General features: G+C 38.8%; 1 protein-coding gene across 1 annotated transcript in view; it reads right to left on the bottom strand.

The window, feature by feature from the left end:
- Positions 1 to 11,966: 11,966 nt before the first annotated feature.
- The window catches only part of LOC121267498 (vacuolar protein sorting-associated protein 53 A), a 30,291-nt gene continuing 15,077 nt past the window's right edge, over positions 11,967 to 27,180 (bottom strand). The window contains exons 10-24 of the mRNA XM_041171386.1: positions 24,889 to 25,068; positions 24,763 to 24,804; positions 23,360 to 23,464; positions 23,216 to 23,275; positions 18,713 to 18,790; positions 18,383 to 18,490; positions 18,216 to 18,281; positions 17,371 to 17,448; positions 17,164 to 17,297; positions 16,983 to 17,076; positions 16,344 to 16,421; positions 15,781 to 15,843; positions 14,121 to 14,189; positions 13,918 to 14,013; positions 11,967 to 12,465 (exon numbers count right to left, since the gene is read on the bottom strand). Coding sequence (XP_041027320.1) covers positions 12,184 to 12,465; positions 13,918 to 14,013; positions 14,121 to 14,189; positions 15,781 to 15,843; positions 16,344 to 16,421; positions 16,983 to 17,076; positions 17,164 to 17,297; positions 17,371 to 17,448; positions 18,216 to 18,281; positions 18,383 to 18,490; positions 18,713 to 18,790; positions 23,216 to 23,275; positions 23,360 to 23,464; positions 24,763 to 24,804; positions 24,889 to 25,068 — 1,533 coding nt within the window. The 3' untranslated portion in view covers positions 11,967 to 12,183. The remainder of the gene's footprint in view (positions 12,466 to 13,917; positions 14,014 to 14,120; positions 14,190 to 15,780; positions 15,844 to 16,343; positions 16,422 to 16,982; positions 17,077 to 17,163; positions 17,298 to 17,370; positions 17,449 to 18,215; positions 18,282 to 18,382; positions 18,491 to 18,712; positions 18,791 to 23,215; positions 23,276 to 23,359; positions 23,465 to 24,762; positions 24,805 to 24,888; positions 25,069 to 27,180) is intronic.

Here is a 27,180-nt window from a genome sequence, read left to right as displayed (position 1 = left end):
TAAAGAACGGTAAGGAAAATGACAGGCACAAACAATTAGAAGAAGCACGTTACAAAAGAAGATACAACTCCATTTCATTTCATTAATGAGATACAACTTTTACAAAAGGAGAAGCATAAAGGATGTTGTACATAAGTCCTACATAGAAAAGAAAGGGGCAGAGAAAAGCAACAAAGACAACCTAGGCCCATTACTGAGGATGAGGAGGTGGGGGAACACTGGCGGGGTAGGGAGGAAACCGCGGCTTCCCGAAGTTCTTAATGTAAGCTTGTGCCTCGATGTTCGAGGGAAGGGAAGTCAAGTCTAGAGCGCGTAAGTCCAACCCAGGGTTCCGAAGCAGGTGTTCGTGTTCGTTCAAGACCTTCCCCGTAACCTTATAACCAGACAGCATCCCGAATAGCATTGGTATTCACGATCTGGGACTGGATCTCCCCCACACGTTGCATGACTTCGTCCAGTTGAGACCTCAAGCCTGAAACCTCCATGTCACAAGCAAGGAGATCAAGATTCTTCTGGATCCCCATGTGAGAGAGCTCACCAATGCATTCCTTAGCCCTTCACAGTTGCTCCCATAGATGCTGAGCTTCTTGGGTAAGTTTGAAGTGCTCGGACAACAGCTTGGAGTGTTGTCCAGTGGCCGAGCCTCGACCCCTCTCAGCCGACTCCAGTTCCACCTCCCGAGCAAAGAGGTTTCGTTCAGCCGCAATAGCCTCTTCAGTGCGTTGATTTTGGGACGACCACTGCCGAATATCTTCCTCAGTATCATGCAACAGACCTTCGAGGACCTTCTTCCTCTATCGATGCCTCGGGGCGATGAACTCCAACTCTTGGTTATGCTCCTTCAGGAGCACCACCTCATTGATCAACTTTTTGCGCTCGATCTTAAAGCCCTTGATCCTCCGGGCTGCGTGCTTAATCTTGTAGTACCCAAAGCGGCTCAATGTCTTGAGTTCTCGGTTGGCCTCCTCCAGCTCCCCCAGCTCCTCCCCAATCTTCACGGCCACCAGACTGCGACCTGCAGCAAAGGGGATGTTGAGAAACGTCAAGGCAAAAGTTAAAAAAAAAAAAAAAAAAGATTTGGCGAAGTAAGTGGGGGAAGGAAATCTTACATGGGTGAAAAGAGGATGTAGCATCTGTGCCTTTCGCTCAGTGGCAGCAGCCCTAGCTTGGTCTAGGCTCAAAGACGGAGCCCGGTCTCCAACATCCCCACTAGAAGAGGAGGGGCCGGCAACTACAAGCTACCAGGAAAGGGTCGGGAGGGACCCCCAACTCTTGGTGCACGAGCCAGGGACAATGGGAGATGGAGGCTCTAAATCATTATCGTCACTTAACTCAATGACAGGAGGATCCAGGGAGCCAGATCGACCATACTTGGCCCCTCGGAAGGAAGGGGGCGGTATCAGCGAGGGGGGAGGTGGACCCGGAGATCCCCTCTCGATTTTTGACCTCGGAGGGGGGGATGTCCCCATGTTCGACCCCCATTTCTCGTTCCCCCTCATCTTCTTGATCCTCTTCTTCCTTTTCGACATCGTCTTAAACGTAGAAATTGGGATGTCTCGCTTCTTTTTCCTCCCCTTTTCTTTCTTCCTCTTCGCTCGCAGCCCCGGAGGGACTTCGCTCCTCTTCCCGAAGTTCGGCTTCGGGACTCTGCTCCCTTTCCAGGCAATTGACATCTGTGAACGGCTCGAGAGCGTCACAAGCCACTGCCCCTAGAGCATCTTCAAAGGCTGTGAACAGCTCGAATGTGTTGGATCTACTAGGTGGGGGCACACAAAGGTGCTAAAAAAGTGTGCCTGCAGGTCACACGTGTCTAGTTCTTCCTCCGAAGGTAGCAGGGGGTCGAGGAGGGATGCAGAAGGAGCAAGCTGGGGACACGTAGTAGTAGAAGGCTCGGCGGATGAATGCAAATTGCCCAAAAATGACGTGGTTCCCCACGACGGAGGAACCAGAATCCCTAGGCACGAGGGTTGTTGCCCTTGGGAGGCCTCGACATGGCTTCCAGACTCCCCGGCACGATTACGAGAAGAAGAAGAATCCCCAGCCTCACCGCTTTGCCTCTCTTGCGGTGAATCGTGACATACCTTCGATTTTTTGCTCGACGATTGGAGGAACTTGAGGCAAACTTCCATGCCCATGGAGAGGGGATACCACTCAAGAAATTTCTCCAGATGGAATATGAGCGAACGGGCACGGACAGGTAATTGCGGATGTTCTCAAATGAGAGGACCAGATCGGTCTGCGACTCATCAGGATGGGCCTGCACCCAAGCTGTCACCAACTCCAAGCGAGCCTCTTCCCTCTAATTGAGGGTGAGTTCCAGGCTCTTCATAGAAGGGGGAATCCCAACACGCTTGAGCTAGGCGATCTTTCAACCCAGAGACCGGGTTGGAAACTGCAGTTGCTTCCTGGCTGGTAGTTGAGGCGGTATACGTACAAGACCTCTCGAGCCGTCAGATCGGGGTATTCCTCGGGGTTCTTACTAAGTACCATCTGGAAGTTGATACAACTAGATATTAGGAGCCGCCACGCATTAGGATGGAGCTGCATTGGAGCCAGCCAAAGATAACTTAGAACCTCACGAGCCGGCCGGCAAAATGGGAGCCGGAGACCATTAGCGAACATTAATTGGAAAAGACCCACCTTCGTTGCTACGCCGATAGGATTCTATGCATGCTCGCTCCCCCAAGGAATCTCCAGAACAATGGAAGGAGGAATTTTGTACTTGGAGCAGAACACCCTGAGGTTGTTGATGGAGGAAACCCAACGTTCCCCGTGAAAAATGGAGGAACAAGATTGGCCTTGGGTTCCATAACAGTGGTAGGAACACGGTGGATGGAAGAAGGGGGAAAATGGGTCGCAATGAGGAAGGAAAAAGAAGGGGTGGCAAACGCGATGGCTTGGAACACGGTTGATATGAACTCATGGGAATAGAATTCCTTGAACCCACAATCAATTTGAAAACTCACCCAAGAAAGTCAAAATCAAGTCAATGGATGGAGAATCTAGACCCGTTGAGAACTAGTTTCAAGAATATAGATTATATTAAAATCTAGATCCATTGAAGAACTTGTCTCAAGAACCCAGATTACAAGGAGGAACGCCACAAAGGTTGTGATTTGTCTTTGATAAACTAAACTCACAATGAATAAATTCATCAAATTTCATAAACTAATTAAAATGAGGCTACAAAGAGTATTTAAACCAAAACCTAATTAAAACCCTAGCCAAAATAAATCTCCACCTTCCAGAAATATCCCTGAGTGAATAGTGTCGTGACTATAGTAACTTACATATCTCAATCTCCCAAAAACCCTAGGTTAACATAAAATTCTTTTCCAAAATACCCTTGGGCGAAATACAAGGCCTTCCCAAAAGAAACCCTAGCTACAAATTAAAACAATCCCTAAACCACCCTTAAAAACTTCTCTTGAAACCCTAGTTCATAAAACATATGTGGGTCAAACATCCTCAAATCCTATTATTCAAGACTAATTCCTATAACTAATAAAATAAGCCTTTTTAATAAATTAGATAAGGTCCAAACAATAACTCTAGCTCATGTCTTCCATAGCTTGTATCAAGTGGATTAAAACTGAATCTCCTTCTCTGAAGCCCATCTTGAGTGTTGCAGTCTTGCTAGCTTCTTCCCAACTAGATTGTAACCAATCCTTGCATTGCCTCCTTGATCTTCTTTGCTCTTGATCTTGTAATTGGCCCATCTGGAACTTGCAAAGGATTTTTAAGACTAGGTCCATCTTGGTGCCCATCAACGGTAGCCGGAGAAAGAAAGTGGATAAAAACGTGATGGCTGGAGAGAGAATGGGAGAAATGACAGGAACATGATGGACGGACGAAGGAGGAAATGGGTGAAGAAGAAAGGGAAGTGAGCTTTATATAGTGGAGGAAGGATGGAGAGCGTGCAGGAAATGAAGTGACCCTAACAGCGGCAACGTCAGCAAGCGCAACAAGGCACATGGCATCTCAAGCAACGGCAGGAATGGCAGCCATCGTGTCAGGAGAGTTGGGAGCATGGACCAATGAGGTCCGAGGACACGAAGGAAAGGGCGGTCGGCATGTCCAATCTATCGTCGGGAGATGGGAAGACCTTGGGAGAGGAAGAGAGGCGCCCATCAAATGGGAGGATGACCTCAAGAACTTGAAGCGACGGAAGCCAAACGGGCGGCACCATAATTAAAGGTGTAATTCCCACCACATGCCCGTGATAGGAATTTGCAAGATACTGTGAGGGAGGGGCCCATCCCAGAAAGGCCCAAGCTCAAGGAGGTCAAGTTACGGAACCCCAGGCCCTTAGACGAGACCCTGGCGTGAGCTAAGAGCCCGAGCCAGAGGACCGCGTGCCGAGCCCATAACTGCAAACCTACCTGGGAAGGCCTTTAGGCGTCGAGCCCAGATACGCCAAGGAGAGCGTCTCAGAACTCAGCAATCTACTGAGCCCTACCATGCAGGACTGCGTGCCGAGCCTCTAACTGCAAACCTACCCGGGAAGGCCTTTCGGCACTGAGCTCGGAGTAGGCCAATGAGAGTGTCTCGGGACTCGGCAACCTATCGAGTCCTACCGTATGGCAATGTGCAGGACGCCCTACTCTATGCTAACGACTGGACATGACCCATCATGGCCTCATCAGACTCAAGGCACCAGAGTACGCAGGATGGCTCGGCCACTACCTGACACCCAACCCTAGCAGAAAGGTGGCAGCAGGTTTGACCAAGCACGGCTTGACACGCCACGATCTCCCTCAGCCGCCAAAGCCGCAGACTGACACACTGTTGCAGTAAGGAATGAGTGGTAACAAGTCTGACTTGGGTACTAATTGACATGCCGCAATCTTCCTCAGCTGTGGATCCCGAATCAGGTATAAATAACAACCAACTCTTCTATGGGAGGCCTCTCACTCTCATGAAACCCTTTTACTATTCTATCTAATCTTATGAGCTTTTCTTGTCACTAGAGGATTATTTACTGACTTTGGCATCGGAGTAACCCCGGACGTCACCGGAGCCTTTCCTCCCTCTTAGTTGCAGGTGACATGAGCTTGGTTGTCTTGGTACTTCTCGGGCTGCGAAACATGACATCAACATATATGTTTAAGATTAAAATTTATATATTATATCAAATGTTATTTTAAAAATTATAAAATTAATTTTATGTTGTATCACATGTTGTATTAATTTTATATTATAAGATTAATAGACTTGAATAATAATATTAGAATTTCATGTTATATTAATTAATAATTTAGCGTATAATATATATAATATAATATAAGAAATTATAACTATATATACCAGTCCGATTCGGTTTAAACTAGTTTTTAAAATATGAAAACCGATACCACACCGGACCGCTTACAAACCGGACCGAACCCCGGTACGGGCCAGTTCAATCGTTTCGTATTTTTTTTCACCCCTAATGAGCAAATACTCTTCACTCTTCGATAAAGATATAAACAAATTTCGAGGATGGAATTTTTATAAGAATGAGAGATAGTAACACCTTGAACCTTCAAGTTCGAAATTAGGAAAGGTAGGGTCACACTAGAACTATGATTTTTCTATTTTTAGAAAGTAAAATTTTGATTTAGCTCAAGAACTGAGCCCAAGCCCATTAGGGCTGAGCTGATGCAGCTCGAAAGCTACAAGGATGAATACAAATGGATTTGGTGGATTTTGATGAGAAAACAAATGAAGGAAAACTAAGATAGATAACCTGGGATGTCACTCAACACTGTCAAACAGTTGATGGAAGAAGGAGATGAACTCAAGTTCAAATGTAAAATTTGCAAGAGAGTTTTAAACTCAAAATTATCTATTTATTTTGACCATTTCCTTGTGTTTAAATAGAAAGTATATGGTTAATGGTAGGAGACATTATTTAAGGCCATATACAACTTTCCAATGTATTAGTAATTACTTTAAACAACTTTAAACAGCTATAAATATTAAGTGCTTAACTATTTCCTATGTCTAACACACCATACAAGACACATAAATGGTTAAATTCAAAATTTAAAATAAATAACTACCTACTATAGATTCTGTTCAGCACACATGCCATATGCCACCTCAGCTACCAGGTCAGGTCACCATGTCACTGTGCCACATCAACATATGTGCTACTACATTATTCCCCTCTTACTCAAGAGAACCTGCCCTCAAGTTGAAAGTCAATTCTTCCCATAGTTGTTTGATAATCTTCTTGAGCGCCTCACTTGAAATTCAAGCATCCTTAGAATTTGGCTTCCATTGCCAATGTACCAAATACTGAGTATAGGTTCCATGGAGAGTAGTGATGGAACCAACATGAAAAATTTCAATAGACTCAAGGAGGGGATTTGGTGTGCTATATATTTTGGAAACCTTCTTAACTTATTACGGCCTTTTCTTCCTCACCATAGTAAGGGTAAAGGTGGCATCAATTGAAGGTAGAACTAACTGAAAGCCCTTTTGGTAGTTCAACTTTATATGCACGAGGCCCCGACTTATTCAAAATCTACAAGGACCAATCTTTCTTTGTTTGAGTTTGTTGTAGGTTCTAGTGGGAAACCTTTCATTTCTTCAGTAGACCATGACCAAATCTCCTTCATTTAATTCCAATTTTCTCCTTTGTAAATTAGTTTCGACTTGTAGTTTTCTTTGGATTGCTTCAACCGATTTCTAACTTGCTCGTGAATGAACTTAAGATATTATGCAAATTCTTCTGCCTCCATACTAACCTTGTTTTGGCTTTGCAAAGGCACAAGTTCTAGTATATGAATAGGTTTTTTCCATATAAAACTTCAAATGGAGACTTCTTTGTAGATCGGTTGATGGAGTTAATGTATGCCAACTCAGCTTGTGAAATATGGAACTCCCACCTTTTTGAATTTTCTCCAACTAAACTTCTCAAGAAGGTTCCAAGTGATTTATTTACCACTTTAGTTTGGCCATCCATTCGGGGATGGTATGCACTTGAGAATTGCAGCTTGTTTCCCATAAGCTTCCAAAGTGATCACAAATTTGAGATCTCGGTCTGAAGTGATGGTCTTAGGGACTCTATGCAGACGTACCACCTCTCTAAAAAACAAGGTAGCAATATTTGAAGCATTCATAGAATTCTCGCAAGGAATGGAGTGTGCTATCTTTGATAAGCGATGTACAACAACAAAAATACACCAGTAGTTTGGATTGGTATTGGTTGGTATAAACCATTGAGAGATCTTACCAAGGGGCATTTGTGGTTGGCATTGGCTGGTATAAACCAGTGTTTCGAACTCCTCCTTTACTGTTTGACAAACTAGACATCTTTGGTTATATCTAGTTACATCATTCTTCATAGCTGGCAAAAATTATTGTTGCTTCATAAGAGCTTCTATTTTATCTCTTCCAAAGTATCTTTCTAAGGCTCCAACTTGCAACTCCTCAATAACAAACATCCTCAATAATCATTCGGGAATGCAAAGCTGGTTTCCTTTGAAGAGGTAGCCATTGATCACTTATTCTTTTCATTATTCAACTCTTGCAAGATTTGTGAAAAGAAAACATCAAAGGCATAATGATTTGGTAATAACTCAAAACCAGTGACTTCAAAAGAAAGTGTACTGAGCAAAGTGTGGCTCAATGCATCAGTCACTTTGTTAGAACTTACAGGTTTGTGTTGGAAGACAAAGTGGAACTTATCCAAGTATGAAACCCATCCTGGATGCCTTGAATTTAACTTATTTTGCCCCTTTAAAAATCTCAAAGCCTTATGGTAGGAGTAGAGGATGAATTTGACTCCAAACAAATACTGCTCCCAATGTCGAAGTGCTTGCACAATGGCATATAACTCATTGTTATAAGTTGAGTACTTCTACCTTGCATCATTGAGTTTCTCATTAAAATACTCCATTGTCCTCTTCTCTTGCATTAACACAGCTCCAATGCTAGCATCTAAAGCACCACATTCTACTTGAAAAGGCTTGGAAAAGTTGGGGAGGATTAACATTGAAGCCTCAACTAGCTTGGACTTGAGTAAGTCAAAACTTATTGCAGCCATTTTTGTCCAATGGAACTCCTTTTTCACCACTTCTATCATTGGAGCAATGATGGTGCTAAAATTGCAGATGAACATCCTATAAAAAGAGCCAAAGCCATTGATCTTGGGTATAGGCCACTCAAGAATAGCCTTCACCTTGTCTTCATCCATATGCATCCCATATGTACTCACAACATATCCTAAGAAAACAACTCAGTTAATCATGAATGTGTACTTCTTAAGGTTCACAAACAGTTGATTCTCTTGGAGGACCTTGAATACATTGATTGAGTGCTCCAAATATTGATCTTGGCTTTTGCTGTAAATTAGTATATCATCGAACTATTCTTCCAAATATTTACCCATTAAGTTTCTCAACACTTTACGATGTGGTATGCTAACATGGCGACCTGACTTGGCAAGCTATCTATCTTTGTTTTGTTTCATTTGTTTTCATCAAAATCTACCAAATCCATTTGTATTCATCCTTGTAGATTTCGGGCTGCATCAAGTCGAACACCTTAGGATGTCCAAGACCCCAAGCCTATTCAGATTCCCCACTAAATCATAACACTAGCAGCTCATCCCACTTGGACTTACTCCCCACAAAACCCTATTTATAGAACCCTAGAAGTCGGCACATACACTTTGCCTCCCAAGATTTGTGTCGCACCCTTGCACTCACTACAAGTCACTCATTTAGCCACCACAACCTAGCCTTTCCATGCCGTGTGCCACTCCACTGCCATAGGCAATTTTTCTTACTTTTCCCTCACACCCACTCACAACATGCCATGTGTTGAACCACTAAATACATGAGCACTCACACATATGCCGAGCACAATGCCATCCACCAGTAACACCATCGTCATGGCACCATGACCCTCAACCATACATCCAATGAATGTTCTAGACATTGAGTTCGATGGAGTACCTTCTTTACACATAATTTTATAGTAAACTATAAAGTTTCTTTTTCCAAAAGTATATCTATGTTGTAAATGTTTTAGAAAGGTAAATATGTATTTATGAGCTCTCCATTGTTATCCGTTTTTATGAACTCTATGTATGATCAAAGATGCTTTATGATTTAGAATTGCATGATTGATGTGACTAAGTATTATATTATATGATTGTTTATTTTAAAGAATGAAAGGTAAGGCAATGTTAATGTGAAGAAAAGAAAATGAATGGTATGATTGCATGTGTTTAATGAGGTTAATGAAATGGCCATATGAGGTTGAGTATGGTAACATGAGGTTGGAATGAATGGAAACGCTAGAATTCATAATTGGAGGTGCACCTAATGATTACCCATTCTTAAGTTCGGTTCTATTCCACGCTAAGTTGAGGATGGTAACATGATGTTGGGATGAATGGAAATGCTAGAATGCATAATTAGAGGTGCACCTAATGATTACCCATTCTTAAGTTCGGTTCTATTCCACGCTAAAACCATTGATCGCAAAGGTCACCAACCCTAACACATGGGGGTTAATAGTGTGTAAACGACCATTGAGGATAAGGTTAAGGTAACAAATGATTTATGATTGAGGTCAAATAAATGCTTATGCTTCTATGGTTGAGGTAAAAGAATACTTCTTAAGGCTTTAAGATTAATGCTTAAGGATGCTTAAAGGTAATTTTTCTTAAGAATGTTTAAGTTAAATGAAAACCATGTGTTTATAATTACGTTTACTATATGATGTGGTTCTTATTGAGTATTCGACTTATATTATTTGTTTTTAAATATTTTCCCACCCCAGGTGAGGAAGGCTCGAGGATGATTTCCAGGAGGGTGACATTGACAATGAGACTTAGGAGAGATTTGGATTCAGAGATGAGTTGAGATGGGTTGAGATGGTTTGTGAATAGTAGAATAAAAGTTGAATTATTTATTATATTTGGTGTGGAAATTTGGAAAAGTTGTTTTGGGATTTAAAAAAGTTGAATTGTTTATTATATTTTGTGTGGGAATTTGAGAAAGATATAATGATGAGATGAGATGAGTTGAGGTGAATTTTGAATCCAAACTTCTCCTAGTCTTTGAGAGAGAGGATTTAGATTTTTCTTTACATTTAAATGATTTATGCTTTTACAATGCGTAACACATGTTAGACCATTATATTTTAAATGCGCTATTGAACAAATGCTTGGATTAAGAGATTTATTTTCTAGGTTATCGTGTGAAAGTTTTATTTATGGAATTTTTTATACCTGGCACAAAGCATATCATCCAGTTCCTCTAACTTTACAAGCCTTGGAGGAACGAGGTTTTACAAGGTAAATGGAAATGTCCATTCTCTCATAATCTCATTTGTCTTATTCTCTCATAAATTGTAAGGAATGGAAGAGAATTGAATGAAAATTAATAAAAGCTTAATGAAAGTCTAAAAGATTAACGAAAGTCCCTATGATAGGTTATATTATAATCTTAAAGTGTCTATCTCTTTCATTTTCATCTATATATTTTCTTTTATTTGTCTCCTCATTTCTTTCACTCTTTGACGACATAAGATTTGCTGTCCAGTTGTGGTGCCGTGATTTCCTCATAGTGTAATTGCACGATTCCTATTCATAAACTTTTTAACATGTATAAATCACATGAGATTTTAGACGTTGACTTATTTATTCATGAACATTGTCACATTCAACCCCCAACCTTTATTTTTCCAAAGACCATTATCTAATCTAGATGCATGCTTGATAGAAGTCTTGCATGTTCATTACTTATTCAATTCCTTACTTAGATTCATGTTTCAACTACAATTGAACACACGCATGAATGATCAAGCCTTAGAACTCCAAATTACATGGTTTGGCCGAAACCTATTAGATAGATTTTATAATTTTTGTGCATTTATTCTTAGTTGGACATGCATAGTTGAAACTTACAGCTCTAGAAATCGTTTTATATACATGCGAGTCCAAGATCATGTTAACCGAGACATGGCCGAAATGCTCAATGTCTAAACCTTTTAATTATTTCTTCATCTTTTCAATCCTAAACAAGATTTCTATACATGCATGGCATTGAAGGTCAAGCTCATGCTACAAACATTAAAAGGTACATGAATGCTGATTTAATAATCCCTAACCTTCTTTCATGTGATGGTTGAAACATCTAGTACTATATAAGATTCCAACCTTTATACTATAAGATTCAAGCTAATATACCAGTCGCACATGAATGCATTAGCCTCGATATACATGTAATACCCGAAACTCAGATTGTGACTGTCATATTTGCTTCAATTCTTCAAAACTCATGCATTAGAATATAATATCTTAATATTATTTTTATTTTAAAATTTAAAAAAAAATTGAATTGTTTATTGTATATTATTTGAAAGTTTGAAAAAGTTATAATGATTAAATGAAATGGTTTGTGTAAATAAACGAGACCTAGATCCATGCTTAGAAGTTGTCTTTACGCACATGGATGCCTTAACCCTCGCTTTACATAGGCAATGGGCAAAACATCCATGGTCATTTTTCAAGATTTTGCTTGCTATCATTATATACATCATGTTTTCATGCTTTAAAGCATTAAACACAAAATAAATGGCTAGGAGGCTTGTAATTTGGGATATAAAGATTCTTTTTGGGAGGTGCGAAAATTGAAAAAAGAGCAGGGAAAATGTGGGGAGGGGCTGGTGGGTCAAGAAGAGAGAGAAGAAATAGTGAGAGCGTTAGTGTAAAATGGGATTGTATGGGTTTAATAGGGCTGGGCGGATTCTACAATGCATATAGTGAAATTTGCTACCCAGATGGCAGCAACAGCTGCCCCATTTATTATTGTTATTGTCGTTGTAATTATTATAATTATTATTGTTATTATGCTAGGTTTATTTTCTAAAATAATTTCCCATCTTTATGATCTGTCTCTTAGTTTCATCTGTCTATCGTAACTGAAAAGTAATGTTAGGGACACAGTCTTTACACGAACCCCTCACATGAACAATAGCTTTATAGATAATGCGAACAGTAAAAAAACTGTTCAAATTAGGGGCCCGTGTCCATATCATTTCTGTTTTAACCCCTCACATGAACCATTGAGAAACTAATCCCTCACCGACCCCCCACCCCGCGCGCGGGGACTGTGGGGTGTATTTTTAAGCAATGACACCAGTACCAAAACTACATGTAAAATTGGGATTCAAATGCGGTCATGGATTAAAGAGCTTTCTAAAGGGCCCATCTTTGCGATCTTTTGCAGCCTCTGTTAAAGCAAGGAACCTCTTGAATCCTGTTGTAGCAGCACCTCTTCCAAGTGCAGCTGCTCTGGTTAACACATCCTCTCGGGAAGCAACTAGTCCGATTGAAGCCGGACTGGGTATCACAGGAGCTGCCGCTGGTACTACTGATGGCATGATAGAGGGTTGTGTGATCCCTGGCCCATGTTTGTTGAAGTCATCTAGTACACTTTGCTGATCAGCTTTTTTTAGACCCTGCACATGGAAAGCACAGTATTAGCCAACAATAAAAACACCTTTAACTCCATCACCTAACACTTCTGGAAAGTTCAAAATATTTTTGGCCAATAGACATTGATCGTTACTACAGATTACCATCCTCAAGGTTTAACAGTTTAATATAACTCCACCATCACATCAAATACATATTAGCTACTCTTAACTAATACATCTACTATCCATCTGATGGAACACCATGATCCGGCAAAGCTACCTCTAATAAACTTCTAATGATCCGGATAAAAAAATAAAGATAAAATCAAATAAGAAGAAAAGCGACTAAAGATTTAAGTAAGCATCTTGAAAAAATACTTAAGTGGACCAAGGGAATGCGTAAAACATGTACTGCAACTTTAGCAACAAAATTGCCATCTAGCATAAGAAAATCTGTTTGGTAGATCCATGCACCAACTGCAATAATTTATCTCTTGTAGCGTTCCTAACAATAAAAATGATATATATATATATTTTTTTTTTCATAAAAGAAAGAACAAATACAAGATATAAATCGAATCCATGAAAGATTGGATTAGCCAAACATTTTCCCATCTGGGAGATACACTGATACAGTGATCGGCTAAGGAGGAAAATAACTAAACAATAAATCATGTTTTGGTAACAGTTGAACGTTTTACAGCCCCTCCTATATTTTTCATTTAGTCATTCTGTAACCATGTACATGCAATAATTGAAGCATCATAGGAGGTCTAATTTATTGCGCCCCTAAAGACACTAGGAAACTAGGAACCCCCACCAACAACAACAACATGCAGTCAAGATTGAACATGATTTTTGAACACCAAATTCTAATGCATCTTCCCAAGGAACCTTTGTTGAAATAGTAGGAAGTAGCCTGTTAGTGTCATGCCTGAGTCGAAATATAATCAAGAAGTCAAACTATGCACTTAACAGTGAAAGCATATGTTCTTTCATGTAATTCATAAGATGCCAAGATTCATTATCCATGATTAACTTGCTCAATTATTCAGAAGACACGTAGGAATAATGGACAAACCCATGACACAATTCTGTTGGGCAGCTATAATGAACGTTTCAAAGGCACCCCTTCTCTGGAGTGGCAATGCTAGATGTCTTGTGGTTAGTGAGAGCTAAAAAGAAGACTGACATACGAAAATTTATCAGACATCGTATCCAAGGTGCCTATCCAGCATCATTAGCAGATAATGGGGCACACAATTTCAAGTGTTGAAAACGGGTTTGAATAGTGACTTTCATTTATCTTAGACTCAATGCTTCAGAAAACCTCAACATTTTCACCAGTCCATTAGTAGATTTATCGAGTCACATCTCACAGTCTTGATCTATATCCATCCAATGTTTTTGAGCTTGACGTTTAACCGATCATGCAGTAACTACAGTCTACAGTATGACTAAACCCTATATCAAACAGCAAGAATAGACCAAAACCTTAAGCTCCAAAATTCGTTGAAACTCCATTGGTGTGCCCTCTGGTAGCAATGCTCGATATGTATCCGCCACCGAATCAAATGGGGACAGTATAACCTGAATAATAAAAATACATGTAAACTTGAGTAAGATTTTTTTAGTATAATTATGATAAGAAAATAAAACCAAACTTAGCAAAATGTAGACAAAATATGATCAAAAACCTTCAAAAGTGCTTCAGCTTTGCTCATTTCACGGCTCACAAATTTTGAATAGCTAGCAGCACCAGTTGTCTGTTTCAGAAAGGAAGAAAATGATGTGAAAGAGGTTTGTTTTATGCAATCAGAGACCACTATAAGCCCCTACAAATAATCATGTCATATAAATCATGGGAAATTCATTCAATAGCGTGATGCTAATATAGCAAATGAAGCGCTTCAAATCGTTTACAGATGGCAGGCGATGCCTTTTCCTTGTCCACTTATTATTATAACATTCAGAAACTATAAATTCTAAATCCTAATCACGTGAAAAATATCAAACTTTCTCCGTCTCCAGTCAGCAACACATGCTTGATCACAAAGCCACTTAATCAGAGGCCAGGTTTCCTACTGAATAGCATCTTACAAATCATTCTGTACTATTTAGTTCCTGCCCATACACAAGTGCACAAAATCTTGGAATGAGAAGTGCAACACTAGGCCTCTAATGTTTAAGAAAAGGCCAACCTAGCACCAAGGTAGAGTTCAGCTTCTTGAATTATATCGACTACCTTACCGTAGGTAGTGTAGACAAGATTGGAAAGCGGATACATCACATAGTTCTTTACCTTACTGCACTCTGCATAAGTAAAAAAGGAAGGTTCTCTGTTCGATCATTCAACACGTTCTAACAATCCAAGGAACTATGCATTTTCCTGGAGGAACATTTAGAAGACAAAGGCGCCCCTGAAAGTAGTTTCATATTTTTTTTGGATAGCTTCCTTAGAGAAGATCCTCACTGTAGATAATCTAATAAAACATAGGATCATTATGATGGATGAGTGCTACATGTGCAAGAAGGGAAAAATGGTAAATTATTTGCTACCCCATTGTTAGGAACTTATGGAACGGCTTCTTTGCTACAGTGGGATTTGAATGGGTAATGCCTAGAAGTTTGGTGGATTTTCTAGCAAGTTGGAGGACCTCCAAGCAATCCACAAGTTGAAGCAATATGGAAGATGGCTCCCATGTGTCTACTGTGGAGCATTTGGAGGAAAAGGAATGATGAAAGCTTTCAAGATTGTGGGCCGCAATGGATGAACTTAAAGTAGTTCCTTTAGACAGTTGCGATACATTTTAACAGACTACGCATGTTTGGGTAACATGTTTCTGCCCGGCCTCCAAGGGCAGCTCAATATAGACCAATGGCAGCCCAGATTGGGCTGTCGGTGGTGTTTGACACCATTGGCGGTCAGATCTGGGCTGCACGTGGTGGCCTGATGGGTGGCAACCACCACTGTTGTGATTTCTTTATTCTATGCTTATTGTTTTCAATTAATGACACTTTGTTGATTACTTATGAAAAAAATGTGGAATACCATATGTTGTCCACAAAAGTTGAATGTTGTAATGGATATAATCAAAGCAAACTTAAATTGGAATATCAATCAAGGGTAATATATGCGATAGGAGTTTTTGTGTCTGAAATCAACTAAACACTTCTCACTCAAAAAAAGTAAACATATACAGATATAATGTTTATTTCGGAAAAGAAGAAAAGAGAAAGTAGATTGTAATAAACATAAGCTTTCTCATCAAACTACAAGCCACCCGTTACAGTTAATTCTAAGGAAAGAGGCATCAATTAAAGATAACATGTATCTTTTTCAAATCAGTAACTCACTTGTCGGCCAAGTGAAGGAATGTCTAGAAGAATTGTCTTTACTGCTTGAGTGTCCAATAGCATCTGCAAAAGCATCAAACAATTTATTTATGGCAAATCAACCAGAAAGATTACATTCAAGGAAAAAACAATTAGAAGGATGGTCTAGAGTAATCACATGTATAAATGGCAAGGATACACATCTACAAATTTGACAAACATTGACTATAGAGTGACTTGTATTTCTATACTGTTCATCAATGTGCATGGTTATATACATAATTTTCCAGGGATTTTCTTTTACCGTAGATGTTGCATCTTATCTTGAATTAGGTCTAAGCCTGAGAACATTAGATGCAAGGCATTTATATTAACTATTGAGTCATTTCAATGTGCTGTAAACACCATACACCCTCGGCATGACATAAAAAGTGCCATAGCTTTCAAGACTAAAGAGGATCCTTACTAAGTATCCCACAAGCCAAAAGATATAAACCTTTACACTAATTCAAACAATTCCTTTCTTGATGCCAAAAAAGTTAATCTAGAAAGGAATAAAAATAAACAACGAAAAACGTCAATACTTGTTGGGCTCCAGTTTCTGATATGTGCTTGCATTTGAAAATGTTTGCATAAAAGCGAGGACCAAGAGAAGATGCGAGCTGCGTAGAATGAGAAAGAAATTAGGATATTTAGCTGAATAAAACTTGAAAGCGAGATTCTTTGAAAGAATCTTAGTATGTCACTAACTACTTCAAAAATTTAGAAGTTAACTAGATTTTGCACAGATAAGGATGCCCAAATCCTATGGAGGGGTAATATTTTTTGGGCAAGTACGGAGGCATGATCTTTGAAAGAACAATAACCACACGAATATTTAATTGAGCATAAATAGTCTAGCGTTAGCCATTCAAATATGCAAAAGCCTCTTTTATATTAGTAAACAATATTCATTTTTCTTTTTTTATAAGTAAGAGTAAATTTATTGATACCAATGAAATAGGCATAGCCCGTGTACACAGGAAGTATACAAAAGAACACCTAAATATATTCTAAGATCAAGAGATTAGAGACAAATAAATGCAAATAAATATTCATAAGGGATTAGTAATAGAAAATGAATCCAAATAAATAACAAACCCATATGCAAGATTCTTGAACCTCAGACCAAGATCTATGTTGAGAAGCAAAACCTAAGATAACATCATCCACTTTAGAATCACCTTGTCCAAGAAGAACTGGAAGTAAACAGGTGAAAGAAGGCTTCCAAGTACAGGAATGCTACTAGTAAGGATCATATTTATGCCATTAACATACCTGCAAGAAGGTACATGTGATCAACTGTGGAAAGTTGTGTCAGGCACCTAGAACTTATGGTTAAAAATTTCAAATATATGTGCTCACTCTGATTGGTCACCAACACTTTCAAGGGTACCCCATGGGACACGTGTCATGGCAGCCATTTCAGCATCAAATTTACTTTCAAGGCCATGCACTAGGGTTACTAAAGCTTTTGTGATCACTGCCGAAAACTCATCCTGCATAATATCATTACTCCCCTAGAAATGAAGAGAAGACTAACCATGGCATTATTAAAGTGGTAGTCAATACCTGCACTTCTGACATATCCACTCCCTCCGCTAATTGAGTCTCGATAATTTTTGATACACTTTCTGCCAATTCACCAGACTGTCAAAAAAATCCCAAGTTTTTAAGACTGCAAATCAGTATTCATTTTGAGCTAAAAACTATGATAGTAATATATGGAAACGTATACAATTAAGTACCACCATATCCAGTCCATGTGGTTTCTAATCTTTGGAGGATATATCATACACATATGTGCTCAAGAGGATCGTTGCGTGGGTTTACAAACTTGTAATTATAACCAATTTATGTTGTATGGACAAGAGATATCATTAACCTTTAGGTAAACTGAAATAGATATCAATAACATCTAATTAGTATTAGCGCAGAAAATAGTTTTTGTTGCACTTCATTAATCTGGCAAGGCTTTAACTAAAGGGAACTGATTTATACATTCCTAGAGTAAGCAAGCCCCACACACTCCCTTTGAAAAAAGTAGGGGAACTATGAGACCCACATGAAAAACAAACTTTTTCATGGTAGACCCCACTTTTTCAAAGGGGGTGTGGCTTGCACACCCTAGGACTCTATCAGGCATTACTTTTAACTAAAATTTAAAACATATAACTTTTCAAAAATAGAAATAACAGGATGAGTAACCAAATAGCTAATTAAGCTCCTTAATAAATGAAGAATTTGAAAGCAGAGATCAACATGAAACCATCTCAGCCTTTTGTTTTTTTCCATAATTTAAATGTGTCATGTATCTGAATGCTGCAATATAGACTCTTTCATCCTGTCTTCCAACAGTCATAGATCAAGCTGAAAGTCAACAACCAACACCAAATACCATGAATTTAGAAACCAACCGTTTTATGACAATATTCTGCTGAATTCACAATATAACAAATCACCCTTTCATCCCTGTCAGAAGTCTGCTCAAAACATTCACAAGGTGACAAAGCCAAAATTAGTATCTTGTACAGAATAAACAATGCTCAAAGCAAACATGAAAATAAACATGGTCAGCTAATACCTTTATTTGTCCATCCATACCCGTGGCTGCTGCAACTATCCCTGTTCCACCCCTAGGCAGTCTTGCAAAAAGTTTTGTTGCATATGCTTTGAGAATTCTTTGAAACACCTACAGGGGAAAGGGGCTCAACATTATTTCCTATAGAAACCACGTAATGCACCCTACACATGCACCCTCTTCTCACCCCTCACTGTATTCCTCGCATACGTGGCAAAAACAGAATAACCAATTCACAGAGAACAACTCAATATAAAAATGCAAATCATTAACCTCATTGCGATAGAGTACATAACAGAAAAGGATAAAAGAAAATGGATTTCAAGAATTCACCTTGAACAAATTAAATAACGTCTGATTCTTTGTTAGAGCGCTGCATCTCTTTAAGCTCCTCTTGATTATAAGAAACAACTACAAAACATAATAAAGGTAGACTAAAAAAATGCAAGAAAAAGGAAATTACAAACAGAACAGTCTTATATGGATGCAGGCCAAACAAAAGGAATTATGTAATCTTAGCAATCGAGTCTACATATTCTCCTGAAAAAATACAAGGACCAACCCAGGAGCTTTACATTGCTTATTTTAACAATCCAAAATTCAATGAATGAAGCTATCCATTAACATGCCGACCATAAATGTAACACCCCGTATTTTAGTGTATTTTTACTGAAGGATTATGTTTATTTATTCAAAAATTTATTCTCTTGTTTTAAGATTGGTTGGATTTTAGTGAGTTTATTTTTATGATTTTAATTTTGTAAAAATCATTTTGAAGTGCTTTCTTATAATTAATTATTGTTATGCGTTTAAATTTCTTCTCAAATTAAATTAACTTATTGTTGGGTTTAATTATTTATTTTCAGTTTAATCATTACGTTTGAATTATTTTATTTTACTTGTGGTTTTAATATCGTTTCTGTTTGATCATTTTTGTGACCCAAGATATGAGGATTGGACCTCATTTCTTTCCCTCATTTTTTTCTTTTTCCTCTTTCTTTTCTTCATTTTTCTTTTTCTTCCTTTCTTTTCTTTTCTCCTTCTGGTTTTCTCCCACGCGACCCAGCCTCTCTCTCTCTCTCTCTCTCCGTCCGATCCTTCTCCTCCCCAGCCTGCCGCCGTGCACCGGCGGTGATCGACACCACCCGGCTCCCCAGCTCCCCCAGCCACCGGCGACGCCACCCCTTCGTTTCCAGCCCCAGCCGCGCAGCCGTTAGCCACCACGAGCCCACTCAAGCCGCGACACCTCTTGCGCTCGCGCGCCGCCGTCACGCCACCTCCGGCCACCATCTTCTCACCACATCATCCTCGACCTCTTAGCAACCTATTGGACCCAACCCCAACTCCGATCCGTCACTGGTGAAGCATAACCAACCCCATTTCCGTTTTGGGCTTTTTGGTCTTCAACCGCCTATTGCGCTGCCACCCACGGCCAACCACCACCACCACTAGCTTCACCGACCTCCCTAAGCCCTACCCTATCAATCTCGGGTCTCCGTTTGCACCCGTTCAAAAGTGGATTTTTGAGACCCACGGCCACAGTGTATTTGACACTGTTCTGTTGCTGTGTTGCCGCTTCTTGCACTTCCGTGATCCTCCGGAAATTGCTATATAGCGCTGTAGGTATTTTCCAAATAACTCTTGTGATTTAAATGTATTTTTGCACTAACTCATTACACTATTGAATTATTGATTGGTTTTGCCAGACTGAGTCCGAGGAGTACGGGGGTCGGATGGATTAGAGAATGAAGTTGTTTGTGTGATTGGATTGTGTTGAAATTGTTGGTTGTTGGTTATTGTTGTCGTGTTGTGTTCATTGCAATTGCACGCATGTTCATGTTTGTAACTGAAAACTGGGTTTTCGCATGATTGCATGCATGCTCACGTGTTTATTTGAAAACTGGATTTTCATGTGAGAAATGATTTTGGGTATGTTTGAAATGTTTGGATTGACTGGTTTGAGAAAAAGGGAAAGAGATTGTAGGGATGGTGGTAGAGTCCCGCCTGCGATTCCCGCCTACGGTGCACGCGGTAGGGATGGTGGTTGTGTCCCTACGGTGCATGCGGTAGGGATGGTAGTAAGCAAAGATGGTGGTATAGTCCCGCCTGTGATTTCCGCCTACAGTGCTCTCATATGTATTCATTATGTGGAAAGGAACTGTACGGATGGTGGTAAGCAGGGATGGTGGTAGAGTCCCGCCTGTGATTCCCACCTACGGTGCACGCGGTAGGGATGGTGGTTGTGTCCCGCCTGTGATTTCTGCCTACGGTGCACGCGGTTGGGATGGTGGTAAGCAGGGATGGTGGTATAGTCTCGCCTGTGATTCCCACCTACAGTGTCCGATAAATTGTTGAGTTTTGTGTAAATCATTTTCTGGTAAAATGTTGGATTATATGTTTTGGCTAAAAATGAGATTTTTAGCGTGTGTTGGAAAAGTACTCGTTTTCGGGAAAAATGAGGTTTTGGGATTTGTTAGCTGGTTGCTTTAATGCGTTTTTATCTCGAGGGTTGTTTGGATTATTACTTACCTGCAGTACCGTTTTATTGTATCGCAGATTTTGATGCAGATAAGGATGGCGAGCCTTAGGCTTTGGCTCCGTTGGAAGAGCGATCTGGGATTAGTCTCGTGAATCAAGATTTATTATCCTACTCTTTTTTGTATTTATCTTTTGTAATATATTTAAGATGACTGTATAACTTTTTAAAGGTAAATTATTTTGGATACTTGTATTTAAATTTCTAGTACTTAGTTGACTTATTATATTATCCGCTGCGACTTTTGTTGTGCACTTTTGCATGTTGCACACACTTGGGCACATTAAGTTGGGATGCGTGACCCATGTTGTCATCATCCCGATGTCACGATTCTCGCGTCCCTATACGTGGGAGTCGGGGCGTCACAATGAAGCCCTATAATTGCAGTAATTGAACTACAGACTCACCCCTACAAAGTAAACCCCGGTCCTGTGCACTGTACCCTCAGGAGTTTCCCTACACGGAACTGGTTAAATTGCTGGCTTTTCACCAGGAGGTGTGACCCCAAAGGATTGTTTGCACCCATGAGGTGTTGAACCTTGGATCTTGAAGGGAGTGATATCCCAAGACCAAGGCCTTCACCACTTGGGGTTTGAACTACAGATAATTACCACCAGAAATGCCGGCATTTACTCTTTGTTTATTAAGCAAATAAACAAATCAAAAGAACAAGTTAAGTACCAGACTCTATACCAACATTTCACCTAGCTCTTACAGCGTTGATTAAAAAAAGAAGTCCTAGGAAAATTACAATGAAGGCTGCCTAGAACACTGCTCAAATCAGATTTGGATGGCATGCTTTTCGAGTTTTGTTGCAGAACTGCTACTTTTTCATTTTTAAGTAAAATAAATTTTATTAATACGAAAATAGGCATAGCCCAAGTACACTTTTACAAATAATGCACCTAATTAAGAACTATAAATAGATACAAGGAAATCATGGAAACTAATAACATTAAAATCTGTAGCTATAGCCCATAAATAAAGTCTTAAAGAAGAAACTTTTAAGATCTTCAAGAGAATGCTCCCGATCCTAAAGTTCCAGTCATTTCTTTCCCTCTAAATGCTCCACAGAAGGGAAATGGGTGCCATCTTCCACACTGCTGCAATATGTGTGATAGACCTTTCCAACTAGCTAGAAGATCTACCACCTTTCCAAGCATGACCCATGCTAACTTGACTCTACTGAAAAAATCATCCCACAAGGCCCTGGCAATCTCAGCATGGAGTCAGTGATCCACTGTTTCACCACCATTTTTGCATATATAACACCAGTCAATAATAATAATTGTCCTTAGATTGTCTGTGGCAGAATCTTCCCTGAGGAAGCCGTCCAGACAAAAATCGTGACCTTAAGGAGCACCTTCCTCAGAGAATCTTCCGAGGGAAGTGGTTGCTGCCCTGAGTAGTGTGAGTGCCATAGAAGGAGCATAAGGAGAATTTTCCTTGCTAGGAGGAATCCAAATTATCTTGTCCAACTCTTCATTGCCTACCCCAAATGAGTGCAACAAATTGAAAATTTTGTGAAAACACGAACTTCCCAGTCACGAGCCTCCCTAATAAAGCTGACATTCTACTGTTGCAAGCCAAAAGAATTTCCCTTAATTCAGCCACTGGGGCCTCATGCTCCTATGCAATCTTGAAGCTGTACGATAAGCATCCTTAAGGGCCATATCACCACACCATATATCACATCAAAAACTAATCCCGAAGACATCACCCACCACCAATCTGGTATGGCTAGAAAAGCTCCCCAACCTCTCTGGATATTTTTCAATGACCCCACTTTATATGTCCCTCGGACCTCATTAAAACACCACCCCTAGCACCGCCATAATTTTTTTATAAGTAGAAAGATATTTTTATTAATACTGAAATAGGCATAGCACAAGTACACCCTAGCACCTCCATACTTGTAATCTATCACAACCTACCATAAGGCTTCCCTCTCATAATTATAGGACGGCAACCACTTCCCTAGGAGAGCCTTCTTGAATACCTCAAAGTTATGAATCCCCATCCCGCTGCTAGTAATCAGAGAACAAAACTTGTCTCAGCCAATAAGATGGATCTTTAACTCCTAAGATTGGAATAAAATATTTTTTTTATAAGTATGATCGGAACAATATTTTTTCTATGTTCAATGAATTTATTACTGTTAAAAAAAAAGACAGTAATTATAGTTTGTCAAGCTTTCAGCAGACAACAGAGTTATCAAGGGAAAAACATTTTATAGACGATCCAAATCCTGGGCAGATTCCATATTTCTCATAATAACAGAAAAATGTCTCCTTTCTTACCTGCATGCTACTACCTAAAACGTTATTCTGACTTCCTTCCTCGATGTCCCATGTTTCCTCCTAAAAAAATGCACAAAAAAGAATTACTATAATGACATATAAAAAGTACAAACAATGTAGTAAAAAAATAACGCGGTCAACTACCTGAATAAGTTTCTCAAGATTCTCCATCAATGTCTTCTCTTCCAATTCTATGTAAACCGTTAAGTGAATTTCAAAGCTAGATGAAATGATTCCACGGAAATTGAACTGCCAAATCAAATAGTGCAGATAATTCTCAGAAGCTATGTTTATTTCTACAAGTAAAAGCCAGAAGGAAGACAAACTATCGTCTCGAATTATGGATTGTTTTTAACATTTTGGGTGAGGGGGTAGGTCCAATGCTCCCCAAAAGTTCTGAAAAAAAATATTATTTTTTTCACTACACTTTAAAAATTTATAAAAAAAATTATTGTTCACCTTCAAAAGTTAAAAAAAAAAATCAACTATCCAAAAAATTATAATAATCTTATTATTTTGTACAAAAGTTTAAAAATATATAGAATTTTTTTTTTTTTTTAAGAATTCATAATATAGGTCCAAATCTTAATAAAATTTGAATTGTTCTTAAAAACTTCAAGTTTTGGCTCTAGAATCTAAAAGTAAAAATTTATATATTCAAAAAACTCATAGCATGTAATCATTTTGTATTATTCTTTAGGTCTCTTTTTTTCTTATTATTTTAGAATTTATCTTTTTTATGCATGACTTTGCTTTTGTACATTCCTTCAAACATTTTTCCTTCTAGTTAATGATACATTTATACATTTATTTATTGTTAAAGAAGGAAAACTCTTACCTATCTTGGAATTATGATAGATCATATATTATTAATAATCCTAGTTATGTTTATAATATTATGTATTTTATATATTACAATATACATTATGAAAATATATATAAATATTTTTAACATTTTAATAATAATTCACCCCGAAAGATAAATTTCTAGATCTGCCACCGCTCATCTCAACCAAAGTCCCTTATAAGAAGACCTACAAAGATATCCCAAAAAAGAACAGCAGGGTTATAATAGCAAATTTCATGTAAAAGACCCAACCTAGATCTCACTCACACAATCTCTATTGTTCAAAAGCAATATCACATATAAAAGCCCTTTTCATGACAAATGCCAACAACTACAAATTTCAGCATCATACATCGAAGCACTTAACCAATGAAATTACCACAGCTTTGTAACTGGAGGACTTTTTTTTTTTATAAGTTGTAACTGGAGGACTAAAACGACTAAATATCATGCATAACTTGGAATAAAAGTGGTTTGACGGAAAATTCTATCAGTAATCGAATAAAAACTTTTCTATGGAAATGACAAATAATATCCAGTTGACAAGGCAGACATACCAAAGAGGTGAATATCCAATATACAGGCATTCCTGCCTACTGTGGCATGTACATTTGGAGATTTTAAATATTTCGCAGCTATATAGAATTGTTTATACCATCAATAAATTATATGCAAGAACAACCATAAACAGATGATATACCCCAGCTCCAGGTGCAGACAAATCTTTATTTTCATCCTTTTCCTGTCAAAGAGAACAAATGGAACAGTGGGTGACAAAATCTTACACAAATTTTACCAAACAATGGCAAGCAATTTATATGCGTACTTCAGTCCCACTTCCTTGATGTGCAGCAAGCTTCTTCTCATACTTCTTTCGAATATCTGAAACACTTTGACTAGTATTTTCACCAATTTCCTCAATCTCGCTACCATTCTCCCTGCTTCGAGTGCCTCCCCCAAATTTCTCAGCCAATTCATCCTCGAATTCCAGAGTTCGTTGTAGCGCCTAAAAAAGCCTCCAAGCAAGTGATACATTAATGGAAGAAGAAAAAGCAGGCATACATAAATATATTGGTCATGAGGCAGGACACAACATACCAACTATATAATGAATATTTCATCTAATATTCACTGTTATAGCAATCATGTTAAACAAAGTGATGTAGAACCTTGGTTTCTACGACCCCACCGAAGTGGTGCACTAAAAAGAATCTAGGCAGACACGGAGAGTAGAAACAAAACCTAATTTGGGTATAATTTTTTGGTAAGTGATTTGGGTAATTTCAATATAATAAATAATTGGAAAGAAGAAATGTAGGGTGTTCGGCAAGAAAGCTACTAGCTCTGTGCCACAAAGTCAATGGCCACAACTTCACTACTTTTCCTAAGTTACTGTTTACTTTATTACAAAAGTCATTGCCTCTTTTCTATTTGCTTTAATTGGGTTTAAATTAAAGAGGTTAGTTTCGAAAATTGGAACCTTATTTTCTCTAAGTAAATATATTATGTCCCCCTTTTTCTAATAAATAAGTTTTATTAGTGACCAAAAAAGATACAGCATTATTGGAGCAAAACAGGGTATCTAAAACAAATACGCCTAAGTAGAGAATGAAAATAAATTAAGAAAATCATGAAGTGAACGCTAAGTGGCATAGGCTGGCTGTCATCCAATGTAAAGTAAATTGAAAAAGAAAGCCTAGAAGGTCTTCCACATTTTTTTTGCTATCTTCAAAACTTCAGTCATTTTGTTCCCTCCATATGCACCACATCAAACAAAGAGGGCTCATTTGTTCCCTCCATCGGGTCCTGGGGATTTATATCCATTCATTGCTTTTACGACATCCTGTACTTCACTTTTCTCAATAGGTTTTTCTAGCCAATTTTCCTCTTCTGCTCCCAACACCTCGAACACCAAGCCATCCAACTTGGGTCTCCCACTGAACTCTTCTGAATAGTCTCTTGTAAAACTGTACTATGTGATCACTAATCTCTTGGTGGATGGATATTTCTGGTGCCACTCACATTCAATAAGTATAGAAACTTGCTTCACTGGTGCGAATTAGCCGCCTGGTGGACAAAATTTATACATCTATCTCTTTCCCTCAACTGCAAGACCCTTCGTTTTTTGTCTCCAACAAATCTCTTTCATAAAGGCAAGTCTTCCACCGTGCGAATTAGCCGCCTGGTGGACAAAATTTATACATCTATCTCTTTCCCTCAACTGCAAGACCCTTCGTTTTTTGTCTCCAACAAATCTCTTTCATAAAGGCAAGTCTTCCACCTCATTTCTAGTGAAAACCTTCCCCAGTTTCTCTTCATCAACTAACCCTCCCCTCTTAAATGAATTCAAGGTTTGCAAAGGCGGAGCCTTTTTGGCTCCCCACATTGCCAAACACCTCGTTCTAAGCTCTCAATTCAATTTTCACAGCACTGTGTTTGAAATGTTTGAGATTTTTTAAGGTGCACAAATAACTGGTGGACAGTAAATTGAAGAAAACTTGAAGATAGAATGAGTCTTGAAGATCAAGAGGATAAAAAGGCAAGAACAAAAGGGTGAGAGAGGGGAATGGGGTTCCACCTTAATCTTAAAAATCAAGCTTAAGCTCTTTTGAAATACCACCATAGCAAAATGTTTTTACAATAAAAAATTGCTACATAGGGAAGTACTCAGAAGTTTCAAGGTTAGTGTTAGAGTAACTCAATAGCTACTTGCGTCATTTTAAGTGTATTCATCCCAAATAAGTTCACGCACAAGTTGCAACACCCTAATCTCACATTTGGAAAATGACCATCACAGATTAACTTATCAAGGTAATCATGAGTTCTGATTCTCACAATGGCTACTAACTATGCGAAAGTGAGCTTTATAAGTAATTCTAAGGAAGCTTCAAATTGACCCATGCATTCAAAGGTCATCAAATATGATATCAAGCCAAGTTTCCCCTCATAAATAGCCAATTTGATACTTAACACTCATGACTACCATTTTTCTTTATGGGTACTAACACTCATAACTTACTATAAGTGTGTTATTCCTTTTCGCAATGTGAGACAAGGGTATTAAAAACTCCATCTCTTAAATTTACGATGCCCTCGTCAGCATGTTATACAAAGTTTT

Source organism: Juglans microcarpa x Juglans regia, chromosome 5S (assembly GCF_004785595.1).
Source record: "Juglans microcarpa x Juglans regia isolate MS1-56 chromosome 5S, Jm3101_v1.0, whole genome shotgun sequence".
Taxonomy (NCBI): Eukaryota; Viridiplantae; Streptophyta; class Magnoliopsida; order Fagales; family Juglandaceae; genus Juglans; species Juglans microcarpa x Juglans regia.
Note: the sequence above shows the minus strand (reverse complement) of the source record. Positions and strands in the feature narration are given on the sequence as shown.